The sequence below is a fragment of the Anoplophora glabripennis genome, unplaced genomic scaffold, assembly GCF_000390285.2.
Source record: "Anoplophora glabripennis isolate ALB-LARVAE unplaced genomic scaffold, Agla_2.0 scaffold34, whole genome shotgun sequence".
Classification (NCBI taxonomy): domain Eukaryota; kingdom Metazoa; phylum Arthropoda; class Insecta; order Coleoptera; family Cerambycidae; genus Anoplophora; species Anoplophora glabripennis.
This window is the reverse complement of record NW_019426074.1, coordinates 1,347,146-1,363,073: the sequence shown is the minus strand read 5'-3', so window position 1 is coordinate 1,363,073 and position 15,928 is coordinate 1,347,146. Positions and strand designations below refer to the sequence as shown.

The window sequence follows — 15,928 nt, the reverse complement described above, 5'->3', positions numbered from 1 at the left end:
CAGTCCTTAATATGAATTAATAAACAATATTTTATCTAAGTGATATCACGGAAAGGAATGAAACAATTTTTGTAGATATCTTCATTAAGAATCAAATTACGAAATAGAAGACAACATTAGGTCCGTATTTAAAAATTTGTGTGATGTGTATAAACATACCTACTTGATTTAGTTGATTGAAAAAATCAATTTATAATGATCTGCACAAAATATATTTATATTCTTTTTGTTAAGTGATCAATATACAAAAAAATAAAACTATACATTTCTTACCTAACTTCAGGATATAATACTGACATTTTTCTATAACTTTTGAAAGTGTCTAGCAATCATATTACATATAACAAATCACAAAATTAAATCAATGTAATGTATCTCATGTATTGTCAACCATAACTTTTAGTGAACTATTATCATTTGCTTGCCCTATCAAGACAATTTAGGCAATGCAAACATCATATGATCTCCCCTTTCGAAGACATAATTCAACAATTTCGGATGTAACAAACAATTGAAGGCAAGTGATTACTTGTAAAAATGACTCACTTAAATGAATAAAATTTTCCAACGAATAGCTAATTAGTAAAACGTAGAAGGTAAAATCAGTTTTAAAATTTAAGTGTCAAGCTGTAAGAAGTATTTATTAATATTAATACAGACATATAAATTTATATATACCGGGTGATTCACAACTTATCCAAAAAAATTTGGAAATGGAGTATACTGTGTGTTTCACTTAAAGTCGGGACACCTCCGTATTTAGGATGGCGTTTGCCGACTTCCATAATTCTTATTTTTTATGTGGTAGTACTCAAAAAGGCCTACTTTTTGGTATTATATTTTTTGACGTGATCTTTTCTATGGCCTATTATTATTAAGAAGACCCTAAAAAATTAAAAAACATATTAGGCATTTTTTAAAGAAATAAATGGATAGCATTTTCGATTTGATCACACCTCAAAACCCTAAATATAAAGTTTCATTATTATAGCTTTTACAGGGTGTTCACAAAATAGGTGCAAACTTCGAAAAATTTCACTTATTGCAGTGTCCTGTATTAACAGTGAAAGATATTTTTTCATAATTTTATTAACCGAAGGTATATCCATGCAGTTTCATTAATTTCACTCATGCAGGGTGCTCACAATAGAACAGCCAAATTATATATACTTTTTATTATACCAGAAATGAGTTTCACAACGAAATAATATTTAAATATATGTATTACTATTTTCTATTAGTCCACCAAGCACTCTTCAATTCGTCTCCTCTTATTTTTAATAACTCTCCTCAACTGATGTGGTGTTATTTGTCAACATGCTTGTCTAATTATATTAGATACATCTTAATTCAAAAAATTAACGTGTTTTGTAGGATTTTATGTGATCGAATAATCGGGCCCTTCTTTTTTTGCTTTAATCTAAACGCAGAGATTTTTATGAATTTTTTAAATAATGATTTCTGGGATTCAGTACATGCATTTCCTCTTCATGTAAGACAGAAGCGGAGTACCTATTCATAATGCGGTAATGGTACGTCATTGGTTGAATGAGTGTTTCCCGAGAAAGTGAATAGCTCGCAACAGTCCGTTAGCTGAGTGGCCGTCGAGAGCTCCAGACTAGACGCCTCTTGATTTCTTTTTATGGACAACTGTGAAAAAGATAATGTACAAAACAAGGCCCCAGAACAGAGAAGATTTATGTAATAGACAAACATGTCGACAAATAACACCACATCAGTTGAGGAGAATGATTAGAAATAAAATGAGACGGACTGAACAGTGCATACCAAATGATGTGGACTAATAGAAAAACAGTAATATTCAAATATTATTTCTTTGTGAAACTCATGTCTGGTATAATATAAAAAATATATAATTTGTTGGTCCTACTGTGAGCACCCTGTATGAGTGAAATCAATGAAATTGCATGGATATACCTTCGATTAATAAAATTATGAAAAAATATCTTGAAAATATTTTCTACTGTTAATACAGGACACTGCAATACGTGGAATTTTTCGAAGTTTGCACCTATTTTGTAAACACCCTGTAAAAGCTATTGTACGGTTTTACGTACAATAAAGTTTATTTGTTACTCTAAGAACTGGGTACCTGATCAAGGGATGGGTAAAACCCTCCCCGGTTTAGTAGGTAGGGAAATTGTAGGAGAACATTTATATTTCTTGTAAGTAGTCTGTAAGCAGATTTCAGTCATTAAACATATTTTCAAGCATCAACATCGATTCATTTTCAACGCATCTTAAGTTCAACATCTCATATTCATCAATCAGTACATTATTCGAACATACGACCTAACGGTCCAACAGCTATAATAATGAAATTTTGTATTTAGGGTTTTGAGGTGTGATCAAATCGAAAATGCTATCCATTTCTTTCTTAAAAAAATGCCTATGTTTTTTAATTTTTGAGGGTCCTTTCTTAATGATAGTAGGCCGTAGAAAAGATCACATGTCAAAAAATATAATATCCAAAAGTAGGCCTTATTGAGTACTACCACATAAAAAAAAGAATTTTGGAAATCGGCCAACGCCATCCTAAATACGGAGGTGTCCCGACTTTAAGTGAAACAGACTGTATATCGTAAAAAAAAATTTGTAAAATCTTTATAGTTTCCGATAAAAAAAGTATTGAAGTTGTAGTAGTTTCAACCATTACATAGCTGGACAACTGTAGTCTCTAGCATCATTCGCAATACGCGTGGAGAACCACGTGGCCTCAACGACTCCGAATACTGAAATCCGATTTTACAATCGTCGTTGCGATATTGTTTACAATAGTAGTAGTTAGTATCAAAAATGGCTTGCGTGTATAGCAACTCGGAGTTGATGCATATCGTTTTAATTTATGGTGAAACAAGACAACATTCGTATTATGGTGAAGCATTTGTGTTATGGTGAAGCAAGATGGAACCTGAGTAAGACGGACCCAAATGTGTTTACATGTCGGTGCACAAAATTTTGAACAGCTGTTGTAACATCAGGTATGTCAAATTATTTTATTATTTAAAACCACAAATTTATTTTATTAATTAATAGTAACAATAGCGGCAAAGCAGTTGAATTAGGTGATATGAAATAGGTGCTATAAAATTATGTTTTTTTCTTTCCTTGCGAAATTCTTTCAAGTTTTTGTCCGTTTTTATCACACTTTGCCGCCACGCTGGTCGCATTGTGCCAGGTCAGGTTTTACAGTGGACCAGTTTCCAGTGCCGTGCAGAAGTGTATTTTTAAATCATTTTTTAACTGCCCTTTTTGATTTTTTCTTTACAAAATTGTATTGGTAAGAGTGCGCTGTGCATCCAATTTTTTTTGGATAAGTTCTGAATCACCCTGTATATTGTATTTATTGAAATATACCAAAATTTTGGATTATGTTAGAAATATTTTCCACAAAATATGTCGACCCAATTTTTAACACCCTACAATTTTATATTTTATTTATTATTGCTACAACAATTTACTTGAGATCTGATTATGTATACCTACTGTACAGCTTTTCACAAAATAACTTTATTTTATAATAAAACAATACAACAATGACCAAATTATCTCAACACAACACCTCGTCAGTCGTCTGTGGTCATTCTTCACTTCTTATCGTTGTTTTATAAACAACGGCCCCAGTCGAAATAATACCCTAACACTACATATAGTATAGTGTAGATCAATACAAAAATTAATTTGTCATGAATATTGACAATATATTACAACCGATTACTAGAACGATAAATAAATATTATTTGAAGACAGATTGACGTAGGTATCTACATTAATTTTAAAATTATATCCGATATAAATTCATACAGGGTATATAAAATGTATGGCAAAACTTTAATGGAAATGACATGTCACAAAATAACAAAAATAGAAACTGTGTATACTATATAGAAAAAAAATAGTAAAAAATTAAAGATGAAATTTGTAAATTCATTCCAGGAATTAAGCTATTCTGCAAAACAAATTGGTAGTTACTTTTTTTGTAATTAAAAAAAAACGTATTGGTTTCATGTTTGGACATTATGTATCTTTAAAATAATGATTGTGGATAGAGCAAGGCAAGAAAATCAACATTCATATTGAGGTTCAGTTTATTGATGCCTTAATCTTGATGAGAATTGTATCTTCTAATCTATTATAAAATAATTAAATAATCCTTTTTCACGTTGACGGAGAAATCGTTAAAATATGTATTTTGCCGTAGATATACCTACCTACCCATATTGCATTAAAATATTAGTACACGCTTCAAGCACGTTTACACAGCCTATAAATTTGTCAAGTTATATTAGCAGTAATTAAGATAACAGTGATATTTGACCGATTTAATTTAAAGTTATAAATAAATAATAAATTACACATTTTACAGATTTGCGTACAGTGTTTTTCATTTTTTCTTAGATATCATAAGTGCAATGATCATTTCCGGCTCGAAAAACTAAAAATAAGTATAATAATACTTAATAACGAAGACTTTACTTCTGAATAAACAAAGATGAGGCCTTTGGATATATTTAGTATATTAATAATATATATTTAAAGATCAGTACGGGATTTTGATAAAAATTTCTAGAATGATCATAAATTAATTAAATTGATCCTGAATTATGTTAAAAATAGTATGTTCTTTCGTCAGTTGTTATATACCTAAATGTATTTGAAATTTGTTAGTTAATTGGTTATTAAAAAAAAAATCAGGTCGAATCTGTGTATATTTAAAATCCCTTAAAAATGTACGCCACTGGCGCAATCTATAGGGTAATTACAAAAACATAAAAAATAGAAGAAATATGTGAATGTCGCCTGAAATTACTCATGAATTACAAAATTACAAGATTATTTTTATCGTGATTTTTTTATGTTAGAAATTTACAAAACTTGACAAAAAAGAACAATCGATTCCATAACCATGATTTGTGATTCCAACGGAACATCAATTGATGCATAGATTTTCACTGATAATCAAAATTTTTCATATCAGTTATAAATTATTGTTAAAAAGTTAACTTACATCTACTTAATGATTTCTTTAAACATTTTTTTTATCGTGGATTAAATTATCTTTAGTTTTCTTGGCTTATATAGGTTTACCTTTATCTTAAAAATTTTATACTTACCGTAATGAGTAAACAAAGATTATTCTGTACATTTTAATGATTACATATTTAATTTTTATAAATTTGTATTTATTGCATTATTCCAAAATTAATAGAAATGTTTTTTGAAATTTCCATAAGAAAATTAATGTGTGTGTACATCAATTGTGCAAAACAATAAATACTATAAAATAAATATAGTAACTTGGGCATACTGAGATATTCTTCATAATTTTCTCAAACACAACTTCAATTCATGTTATACAGAAATATCCCTTCTGTAGTTTTGGAATTATGCCTAATTTATCTATTTTTACAAGAAAATGGGATACCTTTGATGACAGATTATAGACCTCACATTATAAGTATGAGACAACTAATCTTACAAACATATTTAAAATTTAATTAAGTAGGTAGTGGATATTTATGAAAATAACAGTTCATAACTGTTATTTTTCATTTATAGCTAACATTTCATAAGCTTTCCTTTTCATTTTATACGGCAGTTTAACAAAAATTATTTCGAACATATCGTCCCTATTATCACGTAGAGGCGTATGTGTATATCCATTTCTTGGATTATACGCCCCTACGTGATAAGACGGACGATATGTGGCAGCAGAACAATTCTTAGAACAACTCCTTAACAAACTATATTTTGGAAACGAATTTTCCACGAAATTATAAAGCTGTTTTATTCCTGTCTGAAACAGTTAAGATAAAATCTGATATACCTAGTAGACTGTATCTTATAGTTAGATTGGTAGGACAGGATACCAACTAGATGGTGATATACTGTAAAGAATTTAATCCAATAAATGTTTTTAAAAATCAACCAGTTCAGAAATGTATTCACAATGATTGGAAATAGACATGTGTTAAGTTTCACATCAAGTAAAAGTCTTGGAATTCTTGCCACCCACTCTTATAATAAATAGTATAGTATTCCAGGGCTACTTTTGATGCTCTAAAGTGCATTGGTATGTATAGACTATAGTTGATTCCTTGTTTAGCATAACCGTTACTTTCTAATGCTGCCTTAATAGTTTTCGGTTAACCTCTTTCCTATATTATGCACGTATCTATTCATGTTTTTAAAATGTATGCAATACGTACATTGGTGTTTATCCCCATGGGCGTACATGGCCCACCCCAGAAAGCCCGGTGCCCACTCCAGAAAAAAAAGATTTAATATATTATCATCTTTATCACATCGGTAAGTCGGTGACTGCCTGCTTTTTTAGGATCAAATCAAAACGTGTTGTTCAAATATGGGGAAGTCACTGGTTGCGAGAGCTTTTCTTCAGAGGCCTTGCATCCATGGGCCCACAACAAGCAAAAGTTGTAGCTACGCCCATGTTTAATCCACGAAAAAAAATATATTTTCAGTGCAAGCTGCGAACAAAACCTGTTGAATATAAACGGAATCGTCGAAGATTTGTTCCATAATATAACATTCTAACAGTTCAGGACTGTTAAAGAGAAACGGCCTGTTTCTTTTTTTAGAGTTAATTCATTTCTGAATTCAAACTTAACATAACTATAACTTTTAATAAAGATCGTCTCTACATGAGTTCATTTTTATCTTTTATGCAGGTATCACCGATTTTTTTATTCTGCCATAGATACTAAAGTTTTGAAATAGGGCTGCAACAATTTAAATTTAAACTAAGCCTAAAATGATAAAATAACTAAGAGATATTTTATCCAGTACTCAAATTGAAAAAAATAGTTGCGTCGTAATGTTTCCAAAATTTGTGGCACCGCTGCCACATTCACACCCCTGGTGACGCGTAGAAATTCTGGTTTCGACCAACTATTAGATCATAAGAAGATACTATTAGGCGACATAAATTCGAGACAAAAATCAATTCGTTCTTACGATAGGAAATATTGAAATGAAATTTTCTTTCTAAATTGACCTGGAGAACCACCCTTTTATTTCGGTACCTACCTATTATTATACTTAAAAAATGTCTTAAATTGTGTATTGACATATTAAGGACACCTTTTTATATACACTTTTCCCGAAACTGAATAATAAAAGTCATTTGTACAGTGACGGCTGGTATGTGGATGCTCCGGAGCGCCGCCCGGCGCCTCGGGAAATTTTCATAACAAAAAAATTTAATTTGAATACTAAAAAATTAAAAAGTTCATTTCGGACAAAAGCAGAAGAATGAACTTTTACTATTAAAAATAATGTTGAGTACATTTTCCTTATATTTCAATGGTACTTAAAATAAAACTACTCAATTATATTTGATTTTTTTTTTCAATATTTTGTATCTAAATTTTTCCGCCCTTCCTGGACCCCACTTAATGGGAATTATTTAAATTCCACATGTTAGATAAAAGGTAGGTAATTTTAAAAGGTGACTATCGTCACCTCGATCCTCATGTTCTTTTTATTTTTATTCAATTTAAAAAAAAATTTACTCCATTATTCCTGACAAAAGGAGCACTTTTTTTAAATCGAACCGTGGGTAAGCGTGAAATTCATGTTCACATATGAGTGCGTTTTTGTAAAATTTCATAACATAAATCACAGGTACGTATGCTTAGAAATACCATATATTTCGAACAATTTCTATAAAACAAGTAAGTACTTTAGTTTGTCATCACTTGAATAAATTTAAAATTCAGTATGTTTTAATTTAAGACAAATGTATCGGATATTTGAAAATAAATGTAATCGTCTTGAGCAAATTTTATATTTATTTCAGCTACTATACAGGGTGGTTCGAATTTTATGCAGGAAACTTCGAGGGCAGATAGATCTCTTTAAAATAATATATGTTTGTCTTATAAACATAGGTCTGGAACGGCCTCGTTTTAGAGATACAGGGTGTTGAAGTTGTTAAAAACAATTGATTTTTTGCTTATATCTCCAGAATCTATTAACCGATTTGAATAAAATTTAGTACAAATAATGTATGACAGTAGGCCTTGTATTTCCTAAAATATGAGCTTTAAAGATTCAACCAGTGGTGTACAACTGGACAGGGGTCACCCCCTTTTTCACAAAAAAACCTACGCCACTGCATTTTTTACATGTCATTGTAACTGATTTATATTTTAATGCACAAAATACGTAAAAAAGGCGACTTTAATTTTTTCTCTAAGATTCGCCGTTCTCAAGTTATTCATACCAATACAATCCCCTTGTGGCAGACACTTCTAATAATATTACAAGAATATTTGTTGATGTTTAAAAGTGAATTTGTAAGCACATCAACAAAATTATTTACACTCCTTTCTACACCACCTGTGAGGTAGTGTGCGATATAAACAAAAAATCAATTTTTTTTTAAAAACCTCAACACCCTGTATCTCTAAAACGGGGCCGTTCCAGACCTATGTTTATAAGGCAAACACATATTATTTTAAAGAGATCTATCTACCCTCGAAGTTTCCTGCATAAAATTCGGACCACCCTGTATACTAGGCACAAAAGCTATTATACACTAGGCACAAAAATTAAGGGACATTAAAAAAATCCCAAATTTTTGGATGATTTTCAAAGAGCTGCAACTTGGATGAAAATGGTCGTTGAGAGAACAAAAAAAAGGAAATTGAAGCTTGTGGATGTTAAAAAAGAATTTGAAAAAATAATTTAAAAAAATTGTTTTCATTGTTTTTTACAATAATTAACGTTTTTTGATGATTGGATCAATGCTAAAAAAATATTTTCACCTTAAAAAACTGAATAGAAAGTGAAAAATTACTCGTTATATTGTTCACAGCAGAAACGACAAATTTAAACATTCCGGGCACTAGGAAAAAAAATTGCAGCGCTTTGAAATTATCAGGGTATCTTTAGGACACTGAGTTAAAGTCAATATCCTTAGTTTATCCATTATTTGCAAAATTATGGCAAGTTATTCAAATATCTCTAATTATGCAATTTTTTATTTATTTTTTTTAATCATCTTCGGAAAAAAAAATATGTTTATCAAAAACCAATAATTACAACTTCTAGAGAATACTTTACAGTTTTAAAAACCCGACTTGGATTTTCTGTACGATCATCATTTCCAGAGTAATTGATTGCCAGTCTAAAATGAGTTTTGCTTTGATCGACGATAACTCAGCGACAAATCATCGTAGAGGGCTCTGGAATCATTCAAATTGAAGGGGATTAAATGACCTAAAATGGCATTATGGTAAAATTACCAAAAGAATTTATTGAAGTTCATAGACCTTTTTAGAAACAAAAAAAAAATTGTAAAAAAATTTTTTGCAGGTTTTCTTATGATGAAAAATTTTAAACTCCAGATCCGAAAATTTGACACAGCTTTAATTTCTTTTTTTTTTTTTAGTTTCTCCGACCATTTCCCTCAAAGTTTCATTTCTTTGAAAATCAACAAAAAAATTTGGAATTTTTTAAAATCCCTTAATTTTTGTGCCTAATCTATTATACAAAATAATTTTACAATGAACTATCCGCCCAGAAAATATAGAGAAACAATTTTTTGCATAAATAAAATTAGTCCCCATTTTGAACATACATATAGGTAGGTACCTACAAGAAAGTAAATTTCCTTACTAAACATTTCCACGTGAGCATATTGTCTGGATTGTCAATCACTCTAAAGCTAGGCGTTCAGTAGACCATATCGCAGAAATCGTAGGCATAGGGCGAATCGGAAAAAAGAATTAATTTAATTATTTTTTATCAAGCCGATCGTATAATTGCAAATTTCCGATAGTACGATACATTCTGTTGACGTCAATCAGGATTTGTGTTAACATACGTAGTTCTCAGCATCAGAAGTCGCGGTATTTCTGTGTTTTGCACAATTGGTACAATATCTATAGATTCACATGAAGGTTTAAGAAACTGTAAAGGCGTATTCCCACAATGCGAGTTTGGCGAGCATACCCGGTCATAAGACAATTTGCCAATCTGGTTATGATGAAGTCAAAACAGAACAAAAACAGTAGCGGGACTCCTGAAATCTCGATGTCGTTTTATCGATATCGAGATAATTGCGAAACCAATCTCGATCGATTCGACTCGAAATGTAAATTGGTACTCTTGAAGCACATCGATATAGTCCTCGGATAAGTTCGGCAAATTTGGGGTAATGTTGTATACCACCACGGTTAAGGCAACTGAGTGATATATTTATTTCTGTCTAACATATACGTATTTCAGCTATCTATCTCTTTTTGTCCGGCGGCGGCGTCACGCAGTTTATTTAAATTTTAAAATGAATACCTACCTATCATCAAATAAATAAACAGAAGTTTATAAAATTATTTATTTGGTCTAAACAGTAAACCATGAAAGTTGATTTAAATGTACTTTATATTTAAAGGTTTTATGCGTACATACTCAACAAATTATTGATATTCCAAATCCTAATTTTTTATTTGGTTTGAAATAAAATACATAAAATACTACCTGTGATTATAATTATTGTTGAACAATTAGAGCGACGAGAAACATTTAGGAATGAAAATATTTGGAGAAGACAGTTCAATGGATCCATTATAATCTTTACCGGACAAAAAATTTGTGTATTTATTTCGCTTACATAAAAATATTATATGTAATTTAATTATGTCTATTGTTTGACATTTAAAAGAAGTAAAAAGAACTTCGGAAACTATTCAATTCAACATTAAATTATTTTGTGCTTTCTGCTGGTTTTATGCACGGTGAACATCACTGGAATGAGTAGATTTTCTTGCTTCAAGTCAACAAATTATTAATAGAGGTATAAATAAAGTCACATATAAGTTATTTATTAAAACCTCTCCAACAATTGGATAAAATTTTCACCATTATAGAAAAATATTCCGGTAAATACACACTCATGACAAGAAAAAGATTTGTAATATTATGCAGTATTTATATTTATTTAATGCATAATAAGAAACAGAAAAGGTGTCATTCAAAAACTGTTCAAATAGTTGTAGATAAATAGAAACCAAGGATTTTATACAAGTCCTTGTGTATAAACAAGTATTTGACACTTCACATTGGGTTAGGTTAAATACGTAAAAATAAACAAAACACAAACGCAAACACATTTGTAATGTTGAAAAGAAACAGCAATAGTCAATACATGTGATAGAAGAAGAGAGCAAATCATTTCGGCTAGCCAAGACACCTCGATATTATATCGATTCGAATGGGCGGGGTTTCGATATTATTTCGATGGCAAAATTTTCAAGAGTCCCGATATATCGATATTATTTCGATCTCGATTCGGAATCATCGAATCGACATTTCGGGAGTCCCTGCACGTTAATTTATGAGCGAGTATACTCGTCGAACACTTCGTCGTGTGAAAATGCATCTTTAACTAAAGGCGTTTTTCCATGACGCGAAGTTTGGAGGGCTTATCGTTAATAAACCATTTGTCAAGTGGCTAGATTGACGATAGTTGCAGTTGAGTGAAAGCCGAACAATGGCATCCTGATTTATGTTCAATATTCTTGTTGCGTTGCTGCCACTATAATCATATTTGTATATTCAACTAAATATAAGTACACATATTGATTAAATGGTAGTATCAATTATTTGTTATAGAGCGCCACTCTCTCCCTCTCTTTCTCTGTCTCTCTCATCATAGGTATGTTTAATAATTCCTACTTCTAAATATAAACCAGGAAAAGTATATATAGGAGAAATAAACTAAATTTATAAATTGGCACAATTTCATGAACACAAGGCAATAAAAAAACTACTTTTTCACTTGCTACCGAACCGACGTAGTTCCGAAGCGGATGGTCTCATAAATTTAATTAAAATGAGACAAATTAAAGGCCAGTTTTATTCTATTACATCAGCCGTATATTACAGACGAAGGATATTTGTTAAGTGGTTTCTGCAATATGGCAGTTGAATACCTTGTCGTGAAAATTAATAAAGCTGCATTTACACCAGCCACTTTGGATAATTATACCGCATGAAACATCTAACGTGAATTAAATGTGAACATTTAAACGTTAAATTAATCATATTTATTTTAAAAGTTATTTTTTATATCGCTTTACATATACCACAACAAATAAATAAACTTTAAATATATTTAAGATGCGGTAAGAGTGGTACTAGTATTATGTCCGTATTACCATGTAAATTAATGGTTCTTTACAAAAAGTTGGCAGTGTGTTAACATCATCCATTGTTTGAATTTAAAACCGGAAACTAATAATAATGTTTACAAGTCCTTGATGGATCATATCCTTGACCGTATCATTCCTGAGTGTATTACTCAAATAATATCAAAGACAGGTTGTTTGACGTTAATAAAAATTGATAACACAAAATAAATATTTAAATTAAAAGAAAATTTTCGACTTATACATATTATTCAATATTTAATTCAGAGAAACTGAATTTGAAGAAAATGATAACAATTTATAATGTCTTTCTGCACTAAATAAATAAATATATACAGGGTGTCTTACGGTGACGGCCCATTACAATTATTATTTCAGAGACTACTTCGATTTGAATTTTGAAAATTTGGGATACCGGGTTTTCGGGCATGCCCTTCTCAATTAAAATAATGGCGTCCACGTACCACTTCCGGTTATACCGGAAGTCGCCATCAACTTGCTTATTTTAAATGGAACGCCCTATATATTATTGCTATTTTGGATTCTACGTGTTATTTTAGGTGGACTTTTATGAAGTTTCTCTATTCCTAAAATTAACCATTTTCGAGATATTCGAGAAACAGTGATTAGCTTTAAACCATGTGTATTTTATAGTAAGAAAGATAAAGCAACAATATTTATAGGGGGGATAGCTAGACCCCTAAGCTTCCCATCCATACTTTCAAAGTGGCTTAATTGCATACAGGGTGCTAGAAATTTAATGCCAAGTTTAGTTAACTTCAAACCTTCATAAGTCGGTTTTTTTTTAATGGAATTTTAATGTTTTTCTATATTCTGATACACAATTTTATTCTCTTTCGAACGGTATCAGAGTTCCCCCATACCTATCTCTTCTAGTTTTTAAGTTATCTACTATTTTTTGTGTAATCACCTAAAATCATGTAATTTCTTGCGAGGATAGCTGTGGAATTTTTAGCAAAACTTCAAAACAAACAACTAAACTGTGAATTTGTTGTTAGTCTCTTGCAGTAGAGTTTAATTTAGTGTTTATAAGGAATGGAAAACAATACATATTCTAATGCTGATATTTTAAATCGAAGAGCAGAAAAAAGTTAAGAGAAGAATTTTAGGAAGTCAACTAGAGTATGGTCGAATTTGTGCAGAAAGAATTTTACCAAAACCAATAACTTCAAATGAAGATAATGTAATAAATGTGCTAGCCTATTTTAATGTTCATCCAGAATCCTCAGCATGTGACGCAGAGTATGATCTCCCCTATAAATATTGTTGCTTTATCTTTCTTACTATAAAATACACATGGTTTGAAGCTAGTTCCTGTTTCTCTCCATTTTTTTGAAAAAAAAAATAAATATCTCGAAAACGGTTAATTTTAGGAGTAGGGAAACTTTATAAAAGTCCACCTAAAATAACAGGTAGAATCCAAAATTGCAATAATATATAGGGTGTTCCATTTAAAATAAGCAAGTTGATGGCGACTTCCGGTATAACCGGAAGTGGTACGTGGACGCCATTATTGCCCGAAAACCCGGTATCCCAAATTTTCAAAATTCAAATCGAAGTAGTCTCTGAAATAATAATTGTAATGGGCCGTCACCGTAAGACACCCTGTATATATTTATTTATTTAGTGCAGAAAGACATTATAAATTGTTATCATTTCTTCCCATTCAGTTTCTCTGAATTAAATATTGAATAATATGTATAAGTCGAAAATTTTCTTTTAATTTAAATATTTATTTTGTGTTATCAATTTTTATTAACGTCAAACAACCTGTCTTTGATATTATTTGAGTAATACACTCAGGAATGATACGGTCAAGGATATGATCCATCAAGGACTTGTAAACATTATTATTAGTTTCCGGTTTTAAATTCAAACAATGGATGATGTTAACACACTGCCAATTTTTGTAAAGAACCATTAATTTACATGGTAATACGGACATAATACTAGTACCACTCTTACCGCATCTTAAATATATTTAAAGTTATTTATACGTAAAATCCAAATTTACCTCATTCATTTACTTACATTCAGGTATTTTTCGCATTCTAGGAAAGACTTAACACCAAAAAGTGGGAGCCTTTACATACTCTTATACACTCTTGTATACACCACTATAACGTTATATCCATCAACGAAGCAGATGTGTAAAATAAATCAGTAATTAGTTTAAACTTACTGATGAGAACATATCAGTTAACCTACACTGATTCTGAGCCAATTAATTGATTAATTAGAAAAAAAAAACACTATAAATAGTTAGGAAATTATCCTTGTGCGTAATGTGCATTGTCTACTTTAGCTAAAATGCATAGTACATAGTTACATCTAAATTATTAACTGCCTTCTAACACAAAGAATCTGGTTTGTAAAAGAAAATAAAATTACTAATTGTAAGATTTTTAAATAAATATGCTGCTGTTAATTCATAAACCATAAAATCAACTTTACATAAGTAATTTTACTATTGTGTCAGAAAAGACGAGAACTGCATTGCAAACTTGATCAAAATATTTACCCAGCTGAACTCTCAAGCTTACTTTATAACAATGAATAACATTTCTAACTGACCCACAGATTCTGCAAGCAAGAAAACAAACGCATTTAATGACTTTCTAAATAAATAACGCGTAAATGACTTGACACAAATAGAAAACATGGTGATATATTTCCTTAGTTTACAGTGCGTGTGCATCGCTGATACTACATTTCATAATCCATTTAAATTTTGTCATTACATTTGTATTGTTCAAAATACGTGATAGAGGCTACAGATTGAAAGATATTCGAAGAACAATGCAATCGTGCATTACTTACTCATTTGGCACAGTGTTCCTTGCAGCCGCAAGTCCATTCGTAAGAACATGACTGTTTATTCTCATTTTGAACAAGACCGCATCTGGAATGAAGAACTCACTTGATGTTTTATTAGAGGAATTTTTTAATTCACGAACACATTCAACGAGCGCGCGTGTACGTCTCACCTTGTGTATGAATGAACACTGAATGACTCTCAGACATACATGTGGAGACTACATAGTGTAACAGCTTTAGTTCGGTCGTCTAAAGCAAACTTTATCTAAGAATTTAATAATTATAATTCGCTAATTTAAGTAAACTGATAAATAGGCGATGGAGGAATGAAGCTCTTGCAACTCATAACGAAGTGATCTGTATTAGACCATCGTATCTATTAATAAAACTAATGAATGAATAATGTAAGTGATGATGAGATTATTATTCTTTGTTGGAAGGCACAGGCTGAATAATGATTTTATTACCTGCTGCATAAAGTTTATATTATTCAACATTGAATTTCCTTTATCCATATACCAAGGTTGACTAGCTGTCTGATAATTAATTGTGCATATACTTAATATCATAGAAAAGTATCCTATCTTACTACACGTGTGGATTTCAATTACTTTCATTTTCAGATAAAAATAGGGGCAATATAATTTTTTGAGCGAACAAAGATATTTTTCAATAACAACAGAAGCTTTGTAAAGTTTAAAATATATATAACATATATTCAAATTCAAAATGTGAACAAATGCTGTAATACCACCAGTTTTTTGTCGACATAAGTGTTTGTTATAATATACAGGATGTTTCTTAGGTACAGGACAAAAATCCAAAGACGTATTCTCTGGTCAAAAATGAAGGTTTTTTGTTATATAAAAATGCGGAGTCTTAGGACAGCTACTGTC

The 15,928-nt window shown here is 30.6% G+C and overlaps 1 protein-coding gene across 3 annotated transcripts in view; it reads right to left on the bottom strand.

Annotated features, from left to right (window-relative positions):
- LOC108913759 (cytosolic purine 5'-nucleotidase) overlaps window positions 1–15,928 on the bottom strand; it is a 54,334-nt gene that overhangs the window by 7,347 nt on the left and 31,059 nt on the right. The window contains exon 1 of one of the 3 annotated variants that reach the window (XM_018719395.2): window positions 15,036–15,248. The exons of the other annotated variants lie outside the window; for them this stretch is intronic. Within the exon in view, the coding sequence (XP_018574911.1) occupies window positions 15,036–15,100 (65 nt within the window). The 5' untranslated portion in view covers window positions 15,101–15,248. Of the gene's footprint in view, window positions 1–15,035; window positions 15,249–15,928 lie in introns of those variants that run through there. 3 annotated transcript variants of the gene reach the window in all.